Below are 25,536 nucleotides of genomic sequence, written 5' to 3' on the forward strand. Positions count from 1 at the left end.
GAAAGAAAACAGCTTTAAGCATCTCAAAAAAAGTTTCTTAACAAAATTCTTATATATATAATAACACAATTGGTTCAATCTTTTATGTACTAACAACTCATAAAAAAAAAAAAAAAAAAAAAAAAAAGAGCAAAGTTTATAACAAGAAATTACAAATTTCATATATTAGCCAAAAAAAAAAATGGATTCAAAGGGAGCTGCACCAAATCAAACTTATGAAGACTTTGTGCCAACTACAGAGTTGGTGCAAGAACAAGACTCTGATACTCTTCTCATTGATCTCACAGGTGATCTTCTTTTTACTGTTTTTTTCGATCGAGGGAATGAGTTGTCGTCTCCTTATATGTTTCGAGTGATTTTTGTTAGCTTTTGAGGTTGAGTCAGTCTCGAAGTTTATTTCCTTATGTTGTCATAAGCTATGTTGCTTGGACTCTCCAAAATTATTGTTGCATGTGGTACTTTTGGAGGATTAGACACACAACTAACGGACTTTATGTCCTTAGCACAATTATATCAGATGACATAATAGGATGTAAATGTCACATTTGTTGCTTGGACCATCCAAAAATTTTGCTGCATCTGTGTTGGATTCTCTAAAAATGGACAGATTTTTGAAGAGTCCGAACAACATAACATTTCAATGTATCTTATATTATGGTTTTTTTTCACATTTATTGTCATGTTGAAATTCTGCAGGTTTCAAAAAGGAACAAGTGCGGATTCAACTGACCAGAACAGGAGTTCTGAAGATCAGTGGACAAAGGCCAGTTGCTGAGAGCAAATGGCTTAGATTCCAAAAGGATTTCCCTGTTTCACAAAATTGTGACAAGACGAAAATCAGTGCAAAGTTTGAAAATGGCATTCTTCATGTCAAACAACCAAATCTGATAAGTTCATCAGAGAACAAAGGTCAAGAACTGCCAACATCTGATGCTCAACGGCAACAAAAACCAGCAGACGAGCCACAACCAACGCCTCAGAAGAAAAACGAAGAACAAACAAAAGACGAAAAAACACCATCACCAACAGAAGAATTGCCTAAACATCAGGCTACTAATGCTGACAAGCCTGAAATGGAAGAACCAAACACAAAAGAAGCTAAAGATCTCGCGGAAAAAACACCTGCTGAGAATACTGGTGCAAGTAGCACTGTGGAAGATGAAATTAGACCGAGTTATGCGTGTAGACTTGATAAAGATGCATTTATTGGAACTGCAGCTGTTCTAGCTGAGAAGCTGAAGATGCCAAGGAAATTGATGAACATGACTCTGATTGCTCTTTTAGTTCTTGGAATTGGCCTATATATCAGCAATAAGATGAAATCAAACAATTAAATAGCTGAAGAATGATGTTTTTCGTCTAATAAACAAAACTAAGTTGGGATATTTGTGAATGAAGAAAACTCACTGACTACTAATCTCCTTTTTCTCATTGCATTGCTGAATTGTATACACGAAACATTCGTTTAAAAAATTTGTATCGAATAAAAATAAGACATGACTTATACTAAGGTTTTCTGATATATGTCTGATGTGTGTTTATTATTAATATAAGAAGAGTAAATAGTCAAAAAGACACCTGAACTATTGATTTTTCACACCCCAACTATCCGTTGTTCCCTTTTCCTATCTGAACTATCACCATTGTTCAAGTAGTAAAGGGAACAACTGATAGTTGGGTGTGGAACTCGCGAAGAAATGATAGATCAGGTGTGTTTTTTACCATTATCTCTTGCAAGAAAGCAAAAAAAACTGAATTCATGTCCTAGGAACAGAATCAACCCAAGATCAAGCACAAAGAAACTATTAAAGGGAAAATAAGCAGAAGTACTTCTGTAATTGACGACAAACCATCACGCCAATATAGAGGCTAAACAGGAAATTCCTATGGCATAACATTCCATAAAATATGAAATTGTGAGAAGTTACTAACGAATCACATTTCAATCGAACTACTATGGTTTTTGATGGATTAAGAGAAAGATAGAGAACATAATACTTTCAAAGGTATGAATCTTGCTAGATATTAACTAGAGAGGCTAGAAGATATAAAAGCTCATCGACATTATTATATGACTATTTTCGTCTGTCAACATTTTGTACTTAATAATACCACATCATTTTGGATGTTGGACATTCTAGATTGAATCAAATGTGTAATACCTATTGAGGATGTGAAGGAGGGGGTTTCCTGATATGTGTTGCTTGTTCAAAACCATATGCAATTTCAATGAGTGTTGGCTCAGAACCCTTTAGTCCTCCAAATGAAATTCCGAACGGAGTTCCAGTTTTATCATAACCAGCTGGTACATTGATCCCTGGATAACCTCCTATCGCGAGATGGTTAGCAATGTCAGCACCAGGTGACATCAACGCGTCTATCTTATTTTCTTTCATCATCTTCTCGAACCCGTATTTGCATGCTTTTGTTATGTTCCTCAATGCCTCCCTTTCCAATTTCCCTATTCCATTTGTCTTCTCAGCTTCCAACATTATATCTTGACCATATTCTTTGAGTTTTTCCTACAATGATATACAAAAAGAACCAAACGCTTAAACTAAAAATAGTCGGCAGATTTATAGTATATAGTATAATATGTTAATAACAGTGTATCATCTATATATAACGGAAAAGAACAGTCTAACTATTTGTGTAAAGATCCCTAATATGATCAAATGGTTACAGTGATTAATATAACTGATCTCAACTTTGTCTAGTATCAAGGTGCAGTTAATTGATCGGTTAATACTTACCGGAGGTGAAATCTTGTTGAAGGCTATAACATCTGCCAAGGATCGAACTTGAGTGTGGACTAAATGTTTAAGATATGCATTTAGGTCCATCTTGAATTCAGCAGAAAGTGCTATGTTTTGAGCAACAGCAATAGCATTATAGACCAAGTCGGTCGAAGGTATTACCAGGTTGTCAACTAAGACTGCTCCTTTTTGCCTTCAAATTGTTTTATCCCAGAACAGAAGTTTGTCTCTATTAGGAAATCAAGTAAAACTAAACTATAGAAAGGCATAATACATCAGTAGACACGTTAACTTGGCCTCAACTGGTAACTAGATACTTCTAACTTAGAGGATGCACATCTAGACACATCAACTCGTCGATCCATTGTGTCAGTTGAACACTCCCAACTTACAAATCATCTAGACACCTCAAATATTTATGTGCCATGTCAGCGTCGGGTGTCCACGAGACACACTAGGGACGAGTTGAGGTGTCTAGATGTGCACTCCCAAAATTTGAGTGTTTACTTGTCAGTTGAGACCAATTTTGAGTGACTATCTGTGTATTATGACATACAGAAATGCAGTTGAAAAACGAAAAGATTACCTTAAGGTGTTAAAATGTTGTTGGTAAGTTTTGATATCATTCGAACCAAAAAAGTCCTTTGAAATTCCTAGTCTTTTATCTCTGAGCTCATCAGCCTTAAGAAATTGTCGGTATCCACCATGTGGGATGTAAGTGGAAGCCTTCTTAGTTGCTGGGAAATCTTCTCGATCAAAGCCAACGATGACATCAAGAACCTCAACAGCATCAGTTACTGTCCTGCAGATTGGCCTGTTCTATGCCAAATAAATTTTAAAAAAATTGTGTGAACATTTTCTATGTTCATGTTTGTTACCATGTTCTTTGCAAATTTGCATCTCTAATGTACTCCCTCCGTTCTAGTTCATGAGACCTGTGTTCTATTAGTCCGTTCCAAAAAGAATGACACAATTCTTTATCCGGAATTTTACTTTAAATTTCTCGTTTTACACTTAATAAGAAGTTTCTATAGCCACAACAATGTTATAACATGTTTTAAGACTGCAAGTTTCAAAAGCCAACAGAAAAGTCGAATCTTCGAATGAATGTTACATATTCTGTCAAGAGTGAAAAAACTTATAATATTGTAGCCGTTCATGGTTAATTTGGCCAACTGATCTACCAATATGTTACTTTCAATGACTCTCGTTTGTTACACTTCTTCCTTGCTGCTTGGCATATAGTAGGTATCTGGTTTACAGATTTTAGGTATTAGCACTATGTTTTTCAGTCTAAATAGTTCCAATTTCAGCCAATCTATAGTTGATAGTACGCGTCGAGTCAAACTATGTCACGTAAATTAGGACGAGAGTACTACTAGGGAGAAAAACATTAAAAGATTTAGTTTTTACGTACCCTACAGTGTCTTGTCTATGTGAAATTGGGATTACACCTGCCCTGCTAGTGAGGCCAACAGTTGGTTTAATTCCAACAACAGAATTAGCACTTGACGGAGATAGAATGGAGCCTGCAGTTTCTGTCCCCAATGCTACTGCTACCAGCTGCTACTGATGTTGCAGAACCCGTGCTTGATCCTGATGGATCAGCACTTGCTACATAAGGATCCTGTAAGAATATGAGTAAAAACCACCAAATTATTAGTGGGGTTTGGGGAGGATAGAGTGCACGTAGACCTTATCCCTACCTCATAAAGATAGAGAGGTTGTTTCTGATAGACCTTCGGCTCAAATAAAAACATCTCAAAACAGTTTGAAAAAGAGAAAACACAATTGAAAACAATAATAACAAGGAACTAGTCCGATAACAAATTCATTTTTGTTATGTTTAAGACCACAAGATTAAAGTACATTTTGGTATATTTAAGACCACAAGATTAAAATTTATTTTGGTACATTCTACATATCTTCTGTACTTTCTTAAACTCCATGTGAAGTGAAAACCAGACAAGTAAATTGAAACAGAGGAAGTAATATATATGGTAACTTATCGACAATCACATGTTAAAAAATCACCAGTGGTAGAATAATCTTTATACCGTCAGTGTGTATAGCTTAAATTCTTATTATTTTACCAATGACTCACCAGAGCTTGTCCAAGTCTACCATTCCAACCATTACGCATTAGCAAGTTTGTAGTTCTAAAAGCAGCCCATTCGGTCATAGTTGCCTTGCCAAGTATGATAGCACCAACATTCCTCAACTTCTTGACAACACCAGCATCTTGTGGCACAATCGATCCGACAAGTGCGAATGATCCTGCTGTTGTGTTGAGCTTATCTTTTGTTGCAATGTTGTCCTTCACAAGAACTGGGATACCATGTAGCCTAGATAGTGATTTAGGCGCGTTCGCTTTTCGTTCTTGATCAGCTTTATCTGCAAGAAAGAGTGCATCAGGATTCACTTCTATGATCCCTTTTAGAATTGGATTGGATCTCTGGATTTCACTTAGATAGAACTCAACAAGTTGTCTTGATGTAAGTTGTTTTGCTTGAAAGCCTTATGAATGTCATCAATAGTTGTTTCTTTAAATGAGAATGTTTTTGCCTCAGTTTTGTTGCTGAAGTTTGATAATATCAGAGAAATGAAGAGAATAGCAAGAACAGACATTTTTTTGTTTGTTAAAGTGATTGAAGATATTTGCTTAGTGTGTATAGCTGATTTTATATTAGGGACATAAAAATGGATAATGGATAAGAGTCTTGGAGCAACGGTAATGTTGTCTCCGTATGATAGGGCGAAGTCAGGTTCAGCTAAGGGTCCGTCTAAACCGTTTTCGACGGAAATCTACGCTATGGTTAAAATTAATTTTGATGTATATATAGTACATATTGAACTCCCTTTTTACTTCTTCGTGTATTTACGTCTTCATATTTTGACTCCGTTTAATGAAAATTTTGGATCTGCCACTATGTGTGACCTATAAATTATGTGTTTGAGCTACATGGAATTAGTCAGTAGGACAGTTATGATTGTGTGAGGGTAGATTGTTTACATTACACCCCTCACACGCATTACTCCTTTCGGTCCCAAATATTAGTCGTTTGGACAAACTAAAAATTTATTCCAAATCTTTAATGTTTTTAAATATAAGAAGTCATTTACTTTCTTTTTTTCTTCTTCCAAGTTTACCCTTAGCACTTCAACTAGTGGAGTGTTAATTAAATGAGATATTTAAAGGGAAAAAAGTTAATTTAGGTAAATATTATTATAAGTAAAGTTATTAAATACTTCCTCCGTTACTTTTTATATGTCACTTGCATTAAGAAACTAAGTAAATTTACAATTTTATCTTTATTTAATATTTTTTGAAGTCAACTTTTCAATAAATAATAAATAAATCCATCTCTTATTTTAAATTTGTTTGTTAAGATTTCTTTTTCGAAATCAGATTTTATAGAGTAATGCAATGGTGAAAATAATTAATCAATGTATAAAGTAATTATAGTGAACATTTAATTATTAGTTTACCTAGGTTGGTTAAATGTCTATCTTCAAGATTAATGAACTATCAAGGTATAATAGGAAAAATATTGTAATTTATCCATTGATTTTATGAAATTGACAAATAATATAGACCAACTATTTATAGTAATAATAACATATAAAAAAACGGAGAGATTATCTTTTTTAAAGGAGCTACAAAAATCATAAAAAGATAGAAAATAATCGACAACCACAACTTTCCCAAATGCCTTTTGAGGGTCCACAAATCACTATATATCAAATTTTATTTATAATCATCTTTTAGGACAAGAATGTGTTGCACGTGACAATAATTCAAAAATATATACTATTATATATAAAATAATTTTAAAACATATATTATATTTCTTGGTACACATAATAATCATTAAATAAGACGGCGAAAAAAGAAAACGTTAGCTGATATCTTAAAATAAGTCATTTAAGATAATGTGTGTGTTTTCCTTTTTTTAAACCATTTTTAACACCCTCCCCTTCATTTCATTTTTACTCGTTCACTATAAAAAAAACTATATATATTTTACATAAATATGTAAACTTGATTTCAAAAAACTTAAAAAATTCACGAACTGCTGACTTAACTGCTGTCGGAGTGATCGACGAATTGGACCTACGGGCCGTCGATCAATCTATGGTCCGTCGATTGGAGTCGTCGATCAAGTCTGCCCGATAGGGCTTCACTAAAACAAGCATAACTTTTTACTTGGAGGTCGGATTTTAGCAAACTTGGTAGCGTTGAAAAGAAGATTCAATTATGTATCTTACCATAGGTCATGGGACACCTAATTCATTTTTTGCTAAGAGTTATGACCATTTGAAGTTGACCCAATCAACAATTTTCATCTAACTGGCTGTTGATCCTCACCTACGGTCCGAAGGTCGGACCGTAGATCGAACGACGGTCCGTGTTGGTCGGCCGTCGTTTGCATCAGAGGCTGGGTAAAGGGGGCCTCGATCCACGGACACAAACCACAGACCGTGGTTTGATCTACGGACCGTGGGTCTGTCTGTGGGTCGAGACTTAGCCGATTTTCTGAGTTGGTCTTGGGGAGGGGTTGCAGTGGTGAACCACGGACCACCAGCACGGGCCGTGGTCTAACCTACGGTCCGTGGATGGCAACCGTGGGTTGCACCTGCAACTTCTTAGAATCTGCATTTTTGATCCGTTTCGGATACGGGATGTTACAAAACTTGATAAATTTAACGGTTTATTAAGTGTTAAATTTAATTCTTCATATTTCAAGGTAATATATATAATTCTAAAATAGTCTAAAAAACACATAAGTTAGTTAAATGAATATTAGATGCATTTACCTAAATATTACAACGATCTAAATAAGTAATTGATAATAACCTAGGGGGCATAAATAGAATCACCCCAAAAAATATACATTTACATTATTTTATTTATTAAATAATTTTAACACTTGGATTAATTTCAATTTTTTTTAAAACTAGTTTCGCCACTTAATAACTCACATATTATGTTAAATTTGTAATGTTACTCCATATTTGATTAAATTAATTCCAAAAAAAATCCAAAATATAATAGATATTCTACATAAAGGCATCAAAAACACACGTCCAATTAACTGAAGGTTAAATATGTTTACCTAAATACTACAAGAACCAAACAAGAATTTAGTAGTATTTAAGGGCCCAAAAGTGCAAATATTATTAAAAAATTATTAAATAATTATGACATGTGGTTAATTTCAAGTCTCTTTTTATGTAATTTCAAATTGATCAAATTTAATATAGATGTCAAACATGAAAAATAAAATACATAAGTCTAAATTATCATTAAAAAGTAAATCACCGACTCGATCTAATTATATGCCAAAGTGGGAAATCATTAAGCAACTGTTCTTTTTCACTACTTTAATTATTTAAACCTCATTAGCTGGCTAATTTAGAACCAAGGGGATCAACTTTACAAGATTTTATATTATTTTATGAAAAAAGAAAACGAATAAATATATATATATATATATATAAAATTATTTTTTTATTTTTTTTAAAGAATTAGAAAAATAATGAAAGTTCACATTGAAAATTATTCTAAAATTTCACATATCAAAGAATATATTCCTGCAATCTTGATGAAAGAAATATCAACTTTCTATACGTAGACAAAGGTTGTCCCTAACTAAAGCTTTCCCAAAAATAAATAATAAATACATAGGAAATTAAAATGTTTCAAAATTAAATTTAAGGAAAATGCATAAGTACCCCCCAGCCTATACCCGAAATCCCAGAGACACACCTAACCTTTACTAAAGTCCTATTACCCCCCCGAACTTAATTTTTCTATAATATTCTACCCTTTTCAGCCTACGTGGCACTATCCTTGAAAATTTTGTCAACATGCGTTGGGCCCACAAGATAGTGCCACGTAGGCCAAAAAGGGGTAGAATATTACATATAAAATAAGTTCGGGGGGGTAATAGGACCTTAGTAAAGGTTAGGTGTGTCTCTGAGATTTCGGGCATTGGCTGGGGAGGTACTTATGCATTTTCCCTTAAATTTAAGGAATAATAGCACTTTCGATTTCAAGTTATTGTAATACATGAATAAACACATTTACTTATACTATATGACTTTCAACACGTAATATATTTCGTGTATTGGACTATCCTTAACGAGAAATGAAGGGGGGAAAAACATCATTGAAAAAAAATGGTAATCAATAGCTCTTGTTTTTGGTTAAATACATTTTAATATTTAATTAATTGATATGAACACTTATTGTCTAAAAGACTAAAAGTAAACTTGACAAATTTAACGGTTTATTAAGTGTTAAAAACATACGTCTAATTAAAATATATTTACCTAAATACTACAAGAACCAAACAAGAATTTAGTAGTATTTAAGGGACCAAAAGTGCAATTATTATTAAAAAATAACAAATAATTATGACATGTGGTTAATTTCAAGTCTCTTTTTAAATTAATTTCTCAAATATTTGGTTACCTATTCAAGAAGAAAACTCTAAGCTAACCAAAAGCAAGAAATCTATAGACAAAAGAAAGGCATGAAAATAAGTTAAGAAATATCTAAATTGAAAGAAAACATTTTTATGCATCTCAAAAAAAGTTTCTCAACAAAATTCTTATATATATAATAACACAATTGGTTCAATCTTTTATGTACTAACAACTCAAAAAAAAAAAAAAAAAACAAGAGCAAAGTTTATAACAACAAATTACAAATTTCATATATTAGCAAAAAAAAAAATGGATTCAAAGGGAGCTGCACCAAATCAAACTTATGAAGATTTTGTGCCAACTACAGAGTTGGTGCAAGAACAAGACTCTGATACTCTTCTCATTGATCTCACAGGTGATCTTCTTTTTACTGTTTTTTTCGATCGAGGGAATGAGTTGTCGTCTCCTTATATTGATTTTTGTTAGTTTTTGAGGTTGAGTTAGACCCGAAAAGTTCATTTCCTTATTGTTTCATGTTGTCATAAGCTATGTTGCACAAACTCTCCAAAAACTCAAAAAGTATTGCAATGATTTCCAAAAAGCTACGTTGCTTGCACTCTCAAAAATTGTTTTTGCATGTGGGATCCTAAGAAAATCCAGTACTTTTTGAGGATCCGACACACACCTGACGGCATTTTGATTTTTTGAAAAGTACAAGCAACACAAACTTTATGTCCTTAGCACAGTGTCATTATTTTCATGGGAACCTCACAAAATATCAGAGATGTAAATGTCACATCTGTGTTGGATCCTCCGGACAGATTTTTGAAGAGTCCGAGCAACATAATATTTCAATCTACCTTATATTATGACCTTTTTTCACATTTATTGTCAAGTTTGATAATTTGTTATACAAAAACACATTATTATGCAGGTTTCAAAAAGGAACAAGTGAGGGTTCAACTGATCAGAACAGGAGTTCTGAAGATCAGTGGACAAAGGCCTGTTGCTGAGAGCAAATGGCTTAGATTTCAAAAGGATTTCCCTGTATCACAAAATTGCGACAAGACGAAAATCAGTGCAAAGTTTGAAAATGGCATTCTTTATGTCAAACAACCAAAACTGATAACTTCATCAGAGAACAAAGGTCAAGAACTGCCAACATCTGATGCTCAACGGCAACAAAAACCAGAAGACAAGCCACAACCAACGCCTCAAAAGAAAGACGAAGAACAAACAAAAGACGAAAAAACTCCAACACCAACGGAAGAATTGCCTAAACATCAGGCTACTAATGCTGACAAGCCTGAAATGGAAGAACCAAACACAAAAGAAGCTAAAGATCTCGCGGAAAAAACACCTGCTGAGAATACTGGGGCAAGTAGCACTGTGGAAGATGGAAATAGACCGAGTTATGCGTGTAGACTTGATAAAGATGCATTTATTGGAACTGCAGCTGTTCTAGCTGAGAAGCTGAAGATGACAAGGAAATTGATGAACATGACTCTGATTGCTCTTTTGGTTCTTGGAATTGGCCTATATATCAGCAATAAGATGAAATCAAACAATTAAATAGCTGAAGAATGACGTTTTTCGTCTAATAAACAAAACTAAGTTGGGATATTTGCATTTCTCCCAGCTCATGTGAGTGTGAATGAAGAAAACTCACTGACTACTAATCTCCTTTTTCTCATTGCATTGCTGAATTGTATACATGAAACATTCGTTTCAAAAATTTGTATCGAATAAAAATATGACATGACTTATACTAAAGTTTTCTGATATATGTCTGATGTGTGTTTATTATTAATATAAGAAGAGTAAATAGTCAAAAAGACACCTGAACTATTGATTTTTCACACCCCAACTATCCGTTGTTCCCTTTTCCTATCTGAACTATCACCATTGTTCAAGTAGTAAAGGGAACAACTGATAGTTGGGTGTGGAACTCGCGAAGAAATGATAGATCAGGTGTGTTTTTTACCATTATCTCTTGCAAGAAAGCAAAAAAACTGAATTCATGTCCTAGGAACAGAATCAACCCAAGATCAAGCACAAAGAAACTATTAAAGGGAAAATAAGCAGAAGTACTTCTGTAATTGACGACAAACCATCACGCCAATATAGAGGCTAAACAGGAAATTCCTATGGCATAACATTCCATAAAATATGAAATTGTGAGAAGTTACTAACGAATCACATTTCAATCGAACTACTATGGTTTTTGATGGATTAAGAGAAAGATAGAGAACATAATACTTTCAAAGGTATGAATCTTGCTAGATATTAACTAGAGAGGCTAGAAGATATAAAAGCTCATCGACATTATTATATGACTATTTTCGTCTGTCAACATTTTGTACTTAATAATACCACATCATTTTGGATGTTGGACATTCTAGATTGAATCAAATGTGTAATACCTATTGAGGATGTGAAGGAGGGGGTTTCCTGATATGTGTTGCTTGTTCAAAACCATATGCAATTTCAATGAGTGTTGGCTCAGAACCCTTTAGTCCTCCAAATGAAATTCCGAACGGAGTTCCAGTTTTATCATAACCAGCTGGTACATTGATCCCTGGATAACCTCCTATCGCGAGATGGTTAGCAATGTCAGCACCAGGTGACATCAACGCGTCTATCTTATTTTCTTTCATCATCTTCTCGAACCCGTATTTGCATGCTTTTGTTATGTTCCTCAATGCCTCCCTTTCCAATTTCCCTATTCCATTTGTCTTCTCAGCTTCCAACATTATATCTTGACCATATTCTTTGAGTTTTTCCTACAATGATATACAAAAAGAACCAAACGCTTAAACTAAAAATAGTCGGCAGATTTATAGTATATAGTATAATATGTTAATAACAGTGTATCATCTATATATAACGGAAAAGAACAGTCTAACTATTTGTGTAAAGATCCCTAATATGATCAAATGGTTACAGTGATTAATATAACTGATCTCAACTTTGTCTAGTATCAAGGTGCAGTTAATTGATCGGTTAATACTTACCGGAGGTGAAATCTTGTTGAAGGCTATAACATCTGCCAAGGATCGAACTTGAGTGTGGACTAAATGTTTAAGATATGCATTTAGGTCCATCTTGAATTCAGCAGAAAGTGCTATGTTTTGAGCAACAGCAATAGCATTATAGACCAAGTCGGTCGAAGGTATTACCAGGTTGTCAACTAAGACTGCTCCTTTTTGCCTTCAAATTGTTTTATCCCAGAACAGAAGTTTGTCTCTATTAGGAAATCAAGTAAAACTAAACTATAGAAAGGCATAATACATCAGTAGACACGTTAACTTGGCCTCAACTGGTAACTAGATACTTCTAACTTAGAGGATGCACATCTAGACACATCAACTCGTCGATCCATTGTGTCAGTTGAACACTCCCAACTTACAAATCATCTAGACACCTCAAATATTTATGTGCCATGTCAGCGTCGGGTGTCCACGAGACACACTAGGGACGAGTTGAGGTGTCTAGATGTGCACTCCCAAAATTTGAGTGTTTACTTGTCAGTTGAGACCAATTTTGAGTGACTATCTGTGTATTATGACATACAGAAATGCAGTTGAAAAACGAAAAGATTACCTTAAGGTGTTAAAATGTTGTTGGTAAGTTTTGATATCATTCGAACCAAAAAAGTCCTTTGAAATTCCTAGTCTTTTATCTCTGAGCTCATCAGCCTTAAGAAATTGTCGGTATCCACCATGTGGGATGTAAGTGGAAGCCTTCTTAGTTGCTGGGAAATCTTCTCGATCAAAGCCAACGATGACATCAAGAACCTCAACAGCATCAGTTACTGTCCTGCAGATTGGCCTGTTCTATGCCAAATAAATTTTAAAAAAATTGTGTGAACATTTTCTATGTTCATGTTTGTTACCATGTTCTTTGCAAATTTGCATCTCTAATGTACTCCCTCCGTTCTAGTTCATGAGACCTGTGTTCTATTAGTCCGTTCCAAAAAGAATGACACAATTCTTTATCCGGAATTTTACTTTAAATTTCTCGTTTTACACTTAATAAGAAGTTTCTATAGCCACAACAATGTTATAACATGTTTTAAGACTGCAAGTTTCAAAAGCCAACAGAAAAGTCGAATCTTCGAATGAATGTTACATATTCTGTCAAGAGTGAAAAAACTTATAATATTGTAGCCGTTCATGGTTAATTTGGCCAACTGATCTACCAATATGTTACTTTCAATGACTCTCGTTTGTTACACTTCTTCCTTGCTGCTTGGCATATAGTAGGTATCTGGTTTACAGATTTTAGGTATTAGCACTATGTTTTTCAGTCTAAATAGTTCCAATTTCAGCCAATCTATAGTTGATAGTACGCGTCGAGTCAAACTATGTCACGTAAATTAGGACGAGAGTACTACTAGGGAGAAAAACATTAAAAGATTTAGTTTTTACGTACCCTACAGTGTCTTGTCTATGTGAAATTGGGATTACACCTGCCCTGCTAGTGAGGCCAACAGTTGGTTTAATTCCAACAACAGAATTAGCACTTGACGGAGATAGAATGGAGCCTGCAGTTTCTGTCCCCAATGCTACTGCTACCAGCTGCTACTGATGTTGCAGAACCCGTGCTTGATCCTGATGGATCAGCACTTGCTACATAAGGATCCTGTAAGAATATGAGTAAAAACCACCAAATTATTAGTGGGGTTTGGGGAGGATAGAGTGCACGTAGACCTTATCCCTACCTCATAAAGATAGAGAGGTTGTTTCTGATAGACCTTCGGCTCAAATAAAAACATCTCAAAACAGTTTGAAAAAGAGAAAACACAATTGAAAACAATAATAACAAGGAACTAGTCCGATAACAAATTCATTTTTGTTATGTTTAAGACCACAAGATTAAAGTACATTTTGGTATATTTAAGACCACAAGATTAAAATTTATTTTGGTACATTCTACATATCTTCTGTACTTTCTTAAACTCCATGTGAAGTGAAAACCAGACAAGTAAATTGAAACAGAGGAAGTAATATATATGGTAACTTATCGACAATCACATGTTAAAAAATCACCAGTGGTAGAATAATCTTTATACCGTCAGTGTGTATAGCTTAAATTCTTATTATTTTACCAATGACTCACCAGAGCTTGTCCAAGTCTACCATTCCAACCATTACGCATTAGCAAGTTTGTAGTTCTAAAAGCAGCCCATTCGGTCATAGTTGCCTTGCCAAGTATGATAGCACCAACATTCCTCAACTTCTTGACAACACCAGCATCTTGTGGCACAATCGATCCGACAAGTGCGAATGATCCTGCTGTTGTGTTGAGCTTATCTTTTGTTGCAATGTTGTCCTTCACAAGAACTGGGATACCATGTAGCCTAGATAGTGATTTAGGCGCGTTCGCTTTTCGTTCTTGATCAGCTTTATCTGCAAGAAAGAGTGCATCAGGATTCACTTCTATGATCCCTTTTAGAATTGGATTGGATCTCTGGATTTCACTTAGATAGAACTCAACAAGTTGTCTTGATGTAAGTTGTTTTGCTTGAAAGCCTTATGAATGTCATCAATAGTTGTTTCTTTAAATGAGAATGTTTTTGCCTCAGTTTTGTTGCTGAAGTTTGATAATATCAGAGAAATGAAGAGAATAGCAAGAACAGACATTTTTTTGTTTGTTAAAGTGATTGAAGATATTTGCTTAGTGTGTATAGCTGATTTTATATTAGGGACATAAAAATGGATAATGGATAAGAGTCTTGGAGCAACGGTAATGTTGTCTCCGTATGATAGGGCGAAGTCAGGTTCAGCTAAGGGTCCGTCTAAACCGTTTTCGACGGAAATCTACGCTATGGTTAAAATTAATTTTGATGTATATATAGTACATATTGAACTCCCTTTTTACTTCTTCGTGTATTTACGTCTTCATATTTTGACTCCGTTTAATGAAAATTTTGGATCTGCCACTATGTGTGACCTATAAATTATGTGTTTGAGCTACATGGAATTAGTCAGTAGGACAGTTATGATTGTGTGAGGGTAGATTGTTTACATTACACCCCTCACACGCATTACTCCTTTCGGTCCCAAATATTAGTCGTTTGGACAAACTAAAAATTTATTCCAAATCTTTAATGTTTTTAAATATAAGAAGTCATTTACTTTCTTTTTTTCTTCTTCCAAGTTTACCCTTAGCACTTCAACTAGTGGAGTGTTAATTAAATGAGATATTTAAAGGGAAAAAAGTTAATTTAGGTAAATATTATTATAAGTAAAGTTATTAAATACTTCCTCCGTTACTTTTTATATGTCACTTGCATTAAGAAACTAAGTAAATTTACAATTTTATCTTTATTTAATATTTTTTGAAGTCAACTTTTCAATAAATAATAAATAAATCCATCTCTTATTTTAAATTTGTTTGTTAAGATTTCTTTTTCGAAATCAGATTTTATAGAGTAATGCAATGGTGAAAATAATTAATCAATGTATAAAGTAATTATAGTGAACATTTAATTATTAGTTTACCTAGGTTGGTTAAATGTCTATCTTCAAGATTAATGAACTATCAAGGTATAATAGGAAAAATATTGTAATTTATCCATTGATTTTATGAAATTGACAAATAATATAGACCAACTATTTATAGTAATAATAACATATAAAAAAACGGAGAGATTATCTTTTTTAAAGGAGCTACAAAAATCATAAAAAGATAGAAAATAATCGACAACCACAACTTTCCCAAATGCCTTTTGAGGGTCCACAAATCACTATATATCAAATTTTATTTATAATCATCTTTTAGGACAAGAATGTGTTGCACGTGACAATAATTCAAAAATATATACTATTATATATAAAATAATTTTAAAACATATATTATATTTCTTGGTACACATAATAATCATTAAATAAGACGGCGAAAAAAGAAAACGTTAGCTGATATCTTAAAATAAGTCATTTAAGATAATGTGTGTGTTTTCCTTTTTTTAAACCATTTTTAACACCCTCCCCTTCATTTCATTTTTACTCGTTCACTATAAAAAAAACTATATATATTTTACATAAATATGTAAACTTGATTTCAAAAAACTTAAAAAATTCACGAACTGCTGACTTAACTGCTGTCGGAGTGATCGACGAATTGGACCTACGGGCCGTCGATCAATCTATGGTCCGTCGATTGGAGTCGTCGATCAAGTCTGCCCGATAGGGCTTCACTAAAACAAGCATAACTTTTTACTTGGAGGTCGGATTTTAGCAAACTTGGTAGCGTTGAAAAGAAGATTCAATTATGTATCTTACCATAGGTCATGGGACACCTAATTCATTTTTTGCTAAGAGTTATGACCATTTGAAGTTGACCCAATCAACAATTTTCATCTAACTGGCTGTTGATCCTCACCTACGGTCCGAAGGTCGGACCGTAGATCGAACGACGGTCCGTGTTGGTCGGCCGTCGTTTGCATCAGAGGCTGGGTAAAGGGGGCCTCGATCCACGGACACAAACCACAGACCGTGGTTTGATCTACGGACCGTGGGTCTGTCTGTGGGTCGAGACTTAGCCGATTTTCTGAGTTGGTCTTGGGGAGGGGTTGCAGTGGTGAACCACGGACCACCAGCACGGGCCGTGGTCTAACCTACGGTCCGTGGATGGCAACCGTGGGTTGCACCTGCAACTTCTTAGAATCTGCATTTTTGATCCGTTTCGGATACGGGATGTTACAAAACTTGATAAATTTAACGGTTTATTAAGTGTTAAATTTAATTCTTCATATTTCAAGGTAATATATATAATTCTAAAATAGTCTAAAAAACACATAAGTTAGTTAAATGAATATTAGATGCATTTACCTAAATATTACAACGATCTAAATAAGTAATTGATAATAACCTAGGGGGCATAAATAGAATCACCCCAAAAAATATACATTTACATTATTTTATTTATTAAATAATTTTAACACTTGGATTAATTTCAATTTTTTTTAAAACTAGTTTCGCCACTTAATAACTCACATATTATGTTAAATTTGTAATGTTACTCCATATTTGATTAAATTAATTCCAAAAAAAATCCAAAATATAATAGATATTCTACATAAAGGCATCAAAAACACACGTCCAATTAACTGAAGGTTAAATATGTTTACCTAAATACTACAAGAACCAAACAAGAATTTAGTAGTATTTAAGGGCCCAAAAGTGCAAATATTATTAAAAAATTATTAAATAATTATGACATGTGGTTAATTTCAAGTCTCTTTTTATGTAATTTCAAATTGATCAAAGTTAATATAGATGTCAAACATGAAAAATAAAATACATAAGTCTAAATTATCATTAAAAAGTAAATCACCGACTCGATCTAATTATATGCCAAAGTGGGAAATCATTAAGCAACTGTTCTTTTTCACTACTTTAATTATTTAAACCTCATTAGCTGGCTAATTTAGAACCAAGGGGATCAACTTTACAAGATTTTATATTATTTTATGAAAAAAGAAAACGAATAAATATATATATATATATATATATAATTATTTTTTTATTTTTTTTAAAGAATTAGAAAAATAATGAAAGTTCACATTGAAAATTATTCTAAAATTTCACATATCAAAGAATATATTCCTGCAATCTTGATGAAAGAAATATCAACTTTCTATACGTAGACAAAGGTTGTCCCTAACTAAAGCTTTCCCAAAAATAAATAATAAATACATAGGAAATTAAAATGTTTCAAAATTAAATTTAAGGAAAATGCATAAGTACCCCCCAGCCTATACCCGAAATCCCAGAGACACACCTAACCTTTACTAAAGTCCTATTACCCCCCCGAACTTAATTTTTCTATAATATTCTACCCTTTTCAGCCTACGTGGCACTATCCTTGAAAATTTTGTCAACATGCGTTGGGCCCACAAGATAGTGCCACGTAGGCCAAAAAGGGGTAGAATATTACATATAAAATAAGTTCGGGGGGGTAATAGGACCTTAGTAAAGGTTAGGTGTGTCTCTGAGATTTCGGGCATTGGCTGGGGAGGTACTTATGCATTTTCCCTTAAATTTAAGGAATAATAGCACTTTCGATTTCAAGTTATTGTAATACATGAATAAACACATTTACTTATACTATATGACTTTCAACACGTAATATATTTCGTGTATTGGACTATCCTTAACGAGAAATGAAGGGGGGAAAAACATCATTGAAAAAAAATGGTAATCAATAGCTCTTGTTTTTGGTTAAATACATTTTAATATTTAATTAATTGATATGAACACTTATTGTCTAAAAGACTAAAAGTAAACTTGACAAATTTAACGGTTTATTAAGTGTTAAAAACATACGTCTAATTAAAATATATTTACCTAAATACTACAAGAACCAAACAAGAATTTAGTAGTATTTAAGGGACCAAAAGTGCAATTATTATTAAAAAATAACAAATAATTATGACATGTGGTTAATTTCAAGTCTCTTTTTAAATTAATTTCTCAAATATTTGGTTACCTATTCAAGAAGAAAACTCTAAGCTAACCAAAAGCAAGAAATCTATAGACAAAAGAAAGGCATGAAAATAAGTTAAGAAATATCTAAATTGAAAGAAAACATTTTTATGCATCTCAAAAAAAGTTTCTCAACAAAATTCTTATATATATAATAACACAATTGGTTCAATCTTTTATGTACTAACAACTCAAAAAAAAAAAAAAAAAACAAGAGCAAAGTTTATAACAACAAATTACAAATTTCATATATTAGCAAAAAAAAAAATGGATTCAAAGGGAGCTGCACCAAATCAAACTTATGAAGATTTTGTGCCAACTACAGAGTTGGTGCAAGAACAAGACTCTGATACTCTTCTCATTGATCTCACAGGTGATCTTCTTTTTACTGTTTTTTTCGATCGAGGGAATGAGTTGTCGTCTCCTTATATTGATTTTTGTTAGTTTTTGAGGTTGAGTTAGACCCGAAAAGTTCATTTCCTTATTGTTTCATGTTGTCATAAGCTATGTTGCACAAACTCTCCAAAAACTCAAAAAGTATTGCAATGATTTCCAAAAAGCTACGTTGCTTGCACTCTCAAAAATTGTTTTTGCATGTGGGATCCTAAGAAAATCCAGTACTTTTTGAGGATCCGACACACACCTGACGGCATTTTGATTTTTTGAAAAGTACAAGCAACACAAACTTTATGTCCTTAGCACAGTGTCATTATTTTCATGGGAACCTCACAAAATATCAGAGATGTAAATGTCACATCTGTGTTGGATCCTCCGGACAGATTTTTGAAGAGTCCGAGCAACATAATATTTCAATCTACCTTATATTATGACCTTTTTTCACATTTATTGTCAAGTTTGATAATTTGTTATACAAAAACACATTATTATGCAGGTTTCAAAAAGGAACAAGTGAGGGTTCAACTGATCAGAACAGGAGTTCTGAAGATCAGTGGACAAAGGCCTGTTGCTGAGAGCAAATGGCTTAGATTTCAAAAGGATTTCCCTGTATCACAAAATTGCGACAAGACGAAAATCAGTGCAAAGTTTGAAAATGGCATTCTTTATGTCAAACAACCAAAACTGATAACTTCATCAGAGAACAAAGGTCAAGAACTGCCAACATCTGATGCTCAACGGCAACAAAAACCAGAAGACAAGCCACAACCAACGCCTCAAAAGAAAGACGAAGAACAAACAAAAGACGAAAAAACTCCAACACCAACGGAAGAATTGCCTAAACATCAGGCTACTAATGCTGACAAGCCTGAAATGGAAGAACCAAACACAAAAGAAGCTAAAGATCTCGCGGAAAAAACACCTGCTGAGAATACTGGGGCAAGTAGCACTGTGGAAGATGGAAATAGACCGAGTTATGCGTGTAGACTTGATAAAGATGCATTTATTGGAACTGCAGCTGTTCTAGCTGAGAAGCTGAAGATGACAAGGAAATTGATGAACATGACTCTGATTGCTCTTTTGGTTCTTGGAATTGGCCTATATATCAGCAATAAGATGAAATCAAACAATTAAATAGCTGAAGAATGACGTTTTTCGTCTAATAAACAAAACTAAGTTGGGATATTTGCATTTCTCCCAGCTCATGTGAGTGTGAATGAAGAAAACTCACTGACTACTAATCTCCTTTTTCTCATTGCATTGCTGAATTGTATACATGAAACATTCGTTTCAAAAATTTGTATCGAATAAAAATATGACATGACTTATACTAAAGTTTTCTGATATATGTCTGATGTGTGTTTATTATTAATATAAGAAGAGTAAATAGTCAAAAAGACACCTGAACTATTGATTTTTCACACCCCAACTATCCGTTGTTCCCTTTTCCTATCTGAACTATCACCATTGTTCAAGTAGTAAAGGGAACAACTGATAGTTGGGTGTGGAACTCGCGAAGAAATGATAGATCAGGTGTGTTTTTTACCATTATCTCTTGCAAGAAAGCAAAAAAACTGAATTCATGTCCTAGGAACAGAGTCAACCCAAGATCAAGCACAAAGACACTATTAAAGGGAAAATAAGCAGAAATACTTCTGTAATTGACGACAAACCATCACGCCAATATAGAGGCTAAACAGGAAATTCCTATGGCATAACATTCCATAAAATATGAAATTGTGAGAAGTTACTAACGAATCACATTTCAATCGAACTACTATGGTTTTTGATGGATTAAGAGAAAGATAGCCAACATAATACTTTCAAAGGTATGAATCTTGCTAGATATTAACTAGAGAGGCTAGAAGATATAAAAGCTCATCGACATTATTATATGACTATTTTCGTCTGTCAACATTTTGTACTTAATAATACCACATCATTTTGGATGTTGGACATTCTAGATTGAATCAAATGTGTAATACCTATTGAGGATGTGAAGGAGGGGGCTTCCTGATATGTGTTGCTTGTTCAAAACCATATGCAATTTCAATGAGTGTTGGCTCAGAACCCTTTAGTCCTCCAAATGAAATTCCGAACGGAGTTCCAGTTTTATCATAACCAGCTGGTACATTGATCCCTGGATAACCTCCTATCGCAAGATGGCTAGCAATGTAAGCACCAGGTGACATCAACGCGTCTATCTTATTTTCTTTCATCATCTTCTCGAACCCGTATTTGCATGCTTTTGTTATGTTCCTCAATGCCTCCCTTTCCAATTTCCCTATTCCATTTGTCTTCTCAGCTTTCAACATTATATCTTGACCATATTCTTTGAGTTTTTCCTACAATGATATACAAAAAGAACGAAATGCTTAAACCAAAAATAGTCGGCAGATGTATAGTATATAGTATAATATGTTAATAACAGTGTATAATCTATGTATAACGGAAAAGAACAGTCTAACTATTTGTGTAAAGATCCCTAATATGATCAAATGGTTACAGTGATTCGTATAACTGATCTTAACTTTGTCTAGTATCAAGGTGCAGTTAATTGATCGGCTAATACTTACCGGAGGTGAAATCTTGTTGAAGGCTATAACATCTGCCAAGGATCGAACTTGAGTGTGGACTAAATGTTTAAGATATGCATTTAGGTCCATCTTGAATTCAGCAGAAAGTGCTATGTTTTGAGCAACAGCAATAGCATTATAGACCAAGTCGGTCGAAGGTATTACCAGGTTGTCAACTAAGACTGCTCCTTTTTGCCTTCAAATTGTTTTATCCCAGAACAGAAGTTTGTCTCTATTAGGAAATCAAGTAAAACTAAACTATAGAAAGGCATAATACATCAGTAGACACGTTAACTTGGCCTCAACTGGTAACTAGATACTTCTAACTTAGAGGATGCACATCTAAACACATCAACTCGTCGATCCATTGTGTCAGTTGAACACTCCCAACTTACAAAGTGATCATCTAGACACCTCAAATATTTATGTGCCATGTCAGCGTCGAGTGTCCACGAGACACACTGGGGACGAATTGAGGTGTCTAGATGTGCACTCCCAAAATTTGAGTGTTTACTTGTCAGTTGAGACCAATTTTTAGTGACTATCTGTGTATTATGACATACAGAAATGCAGGTTAAAAACCGAAAAGGTTACCTTAAGGTGTTAAAATGCTGTTGGTAAGTTTTTATATCATTGGAACCAAAAAAGTCCTTTGAAATTCCTAGTCTTTTATATCTGAGCCCATCAGCCTTAAGAAATTGCCGGTATCCACCATGTGGAATGTAAATAGAAGCCTTTTTAGTTGCTGGAAAATCATCTCGATCAAAGCCAACGATGACATCAAGAACCTCAACAGCATCAGTTACTGTCCTGCAGATTGGCCTGTTCTATGCAAAATAAAATAAAATTGTGTGAAAGCATTTTCGGTGTCTTCTATATATGTTCATGTTTGTTACCAAGTTCTTTGCATATTTGCATCTCTAATGTACCTCAAACATCTAAGTTCTGGATCTAATACTAAAAACAAGTAATCCTGTTTTGCACCATCAAATTTTCGCAATTGTTTCGAAACTCTGGCATTAAATAGTTCCGCAAAGAAAACAAGAATCCATCTATTCTAGTTTGTGACCTATTTTCTATTAGTCCATTCCAAAAGAATGACACATTTCCATATTCAGAAGTTTACTCTAAATTTTCCGTTTTGCCCTTAATAAGAATTTTCTAAAGCCATACAAATGTTACTATAACATGTTTAACACAAGAAGTGTCAAAAGCCAACACAAAAAATGAACCTTCTTTAAAGGTTCAATATGTTAGTTTCAATAACATTGTTCGTTACACTTCTTCCTTGCTTCTTGGCATATAATAGGTATCTAGTTTACCGCTTTTAGGTATTAGCACTATGTTTCTAAATAGTTTCAATTTCAGCCAATCTATAGTTGATAGTACGTGTCGAGTCAAACTATGTCACATAAATTAGGACGAGAGTACTACTAGGGAGAAAAACATTCAAAAGATGTAGTTTTTACATACCCTACAGTGTCTTGTCTATGTGAAATTGGGATTACACCTGCCCTGCTAGTGAGGCCAACAGTTGGTTTGATTCCAACAACAGAATTAGCACTTGACGGAGATAGAATGGAGCCTGCAGTTTCTGTCCCCAATGCTACTGCTACCATGTTTGCTGCTACTGATGTTGCAGAACCCGTGCTTGATCCTGATGGATCAGCACTTGCTACATAAGGATCCTGTAAGAACATGAGTAAAAACCACCAAATCATTAAACTCTTGTTAGTCTACAACAACATATCTAGTGTAATTCCATAAGTGGGATCTGTGGAGGGTAGAGTGTACGTAGACCTTACCCCTACCTCATAAAGATAGAGAGGTTGTTTTCGATAGACCCTCGGCTCAAATAAAAACATCTCAAAACAGTTTGAAAAAGAGAATACATAATTGAAAACAGTAACAACAACGAAATATAGTGCTATGGAAAGCAGTACATAGCATACATAGAAAGAACAATAATAACAAGGAACTAGTCCGATAACAGATTCATTTTTGCTATGTTTAAGACCACAAGATTAAAGTACATTTTGGTATGTTTAAGACCACAAGATTAAAATACATTTTGGTACATTCTACATTTCTTCTGTACTTTCTTAAACTCCATGTGAAGTGAAAACCAGACAAACAAATTGAAACAGAGGAAGTAATAAATATGGTAACTTATCGACAATCACATGTTAAAAAATCACCAGTGGTAGAATAATCTTTATACCGTTAGCGTATATAACTTAAATTCTTATTCTTTTACCAATGACTCACCAGAGCTTGTCCAAGTCTACCATTCCAACCATTAGGCATTAGCAAGTTTTTAGCTCTAGAAGCAGCCCATTCAGTCATAGTTGCCTTGCCAAGTATGATAGCACCAACATTCCTCAACTTCTTGACAACACCAGCATCTTGTGGCACAATCGAACCGACAAGTGCTAATGATCCTGCTGTTGTGTTAAGCTTATCTTTTGTTGCAATGTTGTCCTTCACAAGAACTGGGATACCATGTAGCCTAGATAGTGATTTAGACGCGTTCGATTTTCGTTCTTGGTCAGCTTTATCTGCAAGAATGAGTGCATCTGGATTCACTTCTATGATCCCTTTTAGAATTGGATTGGATCTCTGGATTTCATTTAGATAGAACTCAACAAGTTGTCTTGATGTAAGTTTGTTTTGCTTGAAAGCTTTATGAATGTTATCAATAGTTGTTTCTTTAAATGAGAATGTTTTTGCCTCAGTTTTGTTGCTGAAGTTTGATAATATCAGAGAAATGAAGAGAATAGCAAGAACAGACATGTTTGTGTTTGTTAAAGTGATTGAAGATATTTTGTTAGTGTGTGTAGCTGATTTTATATTAGGGACATAAAAGTGGATAAGGGATAAGAGTCTTGGAGCAATGGTAATGTTGTCTCCGTGTGATAGGGCGGAGTCAGGTTCAGCTAAAGGGTCCGTCTAAACCGTTTTCGACGAAAGTCTACACTATGGTTAAAATTAATTTTGATGTATATATAGTAGATATTGAACCCCGTGGCTTCTTTGTGTGTTTACGTCTTCATATTTTGACCCCCTTTAGTGAAAATTTTGGCTCCACCACTGTGTATGACCTATAGATTATGTGTTTGAGCTACATGGAATCAGTCGGTAATGATTGTGTGAGGGTAGATTGTTTACATCACACCACTCACGCAAGCATTACACCTTCCTGTCTCAAATGTTTCAAATATTAGTCGTTTGGACTAACTAAAAATTTATTCCAAATCTTTAATGTTCTGAAATATAAGAAGTCATTTACTTTTTTTTTTCTTCCAAGTTCACCCGTAGCACTTCAACTAGTGGAGTGTTAATTAAATGAGACATTTAAATGGGGAAAAAGTTAATTTAGGTAAGTATTATTATAAGTAAAGTTATTAAATAATTTCTCCGTTCCTTTTTATATGTCACTTGCATTAAGAAACTAAGCAAGTTTACAATTTTACTCTTATTTAATGTTTATTGAAGTCAACTTTTCAATAAATAATAAATAAATCCATCTCTTATTTTAAATTTGTTTGTTGATGTTTCTTTTTCAAAATCAGATTTTATAAAGTAATGCAATGGTGAAAATAATTAATCAATGTATAAAGTAATTACACTGAACATTAATAAATTATTAGTTTACCTAGGCTGGTCAAATGTCTATTTTCAAGATTAATGAACTATCAAAGGATATAATAAGAAGAATATTGTAATTTATACAATGATTTTATAAAATTGACAAATATTATAGACCAATTATTTATAATAAAAATAATATATAGAAAGAAACGGAGAGATTATCTTTTTTAAGGAGCTACAAAAATCATAAAAAGATAGAAAATAATCAACAACCACAACTTTCCCAAATGCCTT

General features: G+C 33.8%; 4 protein-coding genes and 2 pseudogenes across 4 annotated transcripts; 3 read left to right on the forward strand and 3 right to left on the reverse strand.

Moving 5' to 3' along the window:
• Nucleotides 1-109: 109 nt before the first annotated feature.
• LOC125818477 (inactive protein RESTRICTED TEV MOVEMENT 2-like) lies at nucleotides 110-1,334 on the forward strand. Its single transcript, XM_049497968.1, has 2 exons — nucleotides 110-287; nucleotides 697-1,334. Exons 1-2 carry the CDS (start codon nucleotides 182-184, stop codon nucleotides 1,332-1,334), a joined length of 744 nt encoding a protein of 247 aa, XP_049353925.1. The 5' UTR covers nucleotides 110-181.
• LOC125818480 (probable amidase At4g34880) lies at nucleotides 871-14,833 on the reverse strand (annotated as a pseudogene).
• Nucleotides 1,181-24,444, reverse strand: LOC125818472 (probable amidase At4g34880). Its single transcript, XM_049497964.1, has 6 exons — nucleotides 23,920-24,444; nucleotides 23,125-23,339; nucleotides 22,246-22,473; nucleotides 21,652-21,847; nucleotides 21,061-21,420; nucleotides 1,181-1,298 (listed from the first exon to the last, which is right to left on the reverse strand). The coding sequence occupies exons 1-5, from the start codon at nucleotides 24,442-24,444 to the stop codon at nucleotides 21,061-21,063; spliced, it is 1,524 nt and encodes a 507-aa protein (XP_049353921.1). The 3' UTR covers nucleotides 1,181-1,298.
• Nucleotides 2,014-5,384, reverse strand: LOC125818479 (probable amidase At4g34880; annotated as a pseudogene).
• Nucleotides 9,418-11,017, forward strand: LOC125818476 (inactive protein RESTRICTED TEV MOVEMENT 2-like). Its single transcript, XM_049497967.1, has 2 exons — nucleotides 9,418-9,603; nucleotides 10,123-11,017. The coding sequence occupies exons 1-2, from the start codon at nucleotides 9,498-9,500 to the stop codon at nucleotides 10,758-10,760; spliced, it is 744 nt and encodes a 247-aa protein (XP_049353924.1). The 5' UTR covers nucleotides 9,418-9,497; the 3' UTR covers nucleotides 10,761-11,017.
• LOC125818475 (inactive protein RESTRICTED TEV MOVEMENT 2-like) lies at nucleotides 18,867-20,466 on the forward strand. Its single transcript, XM_049497966.1, has 2 exons — nucleotides 18,867-19,052; nucleotides 19,572-20,466. Exons 1-2 carry the CDS (start codon nucleotides 18,947-18,949, stop codon nucleotides 20,207-20,209), a joined length of 744 nt encoding a protein of 247 aa, XP_049353923.1. The 5' UTR covers nucleotides 18,867-18,946; the 3' UTR covers nucleotides 20,210-20,466.
• Nucleotides 24,445-25,536: the final 1,092 nt, after the last annotated feature.

The sequence above is a fragment of the Solanum verrucosum genome, unplaced genomic scaffold, assembly GCF_900185275.1.
Source record: "Solanum verrucosum unplaced genomic scaffold, falcon-dt-bn FXZP01000462.1, whole genome shotgun sequence".
NCBI classification, from domain to species: domain Eukaryota; kingdom Viridiplantae; phylum Streptophyta; class Magnoliopsida; order Solanales; family Solanaceae; genus Solanum; species Solanum verrucosum.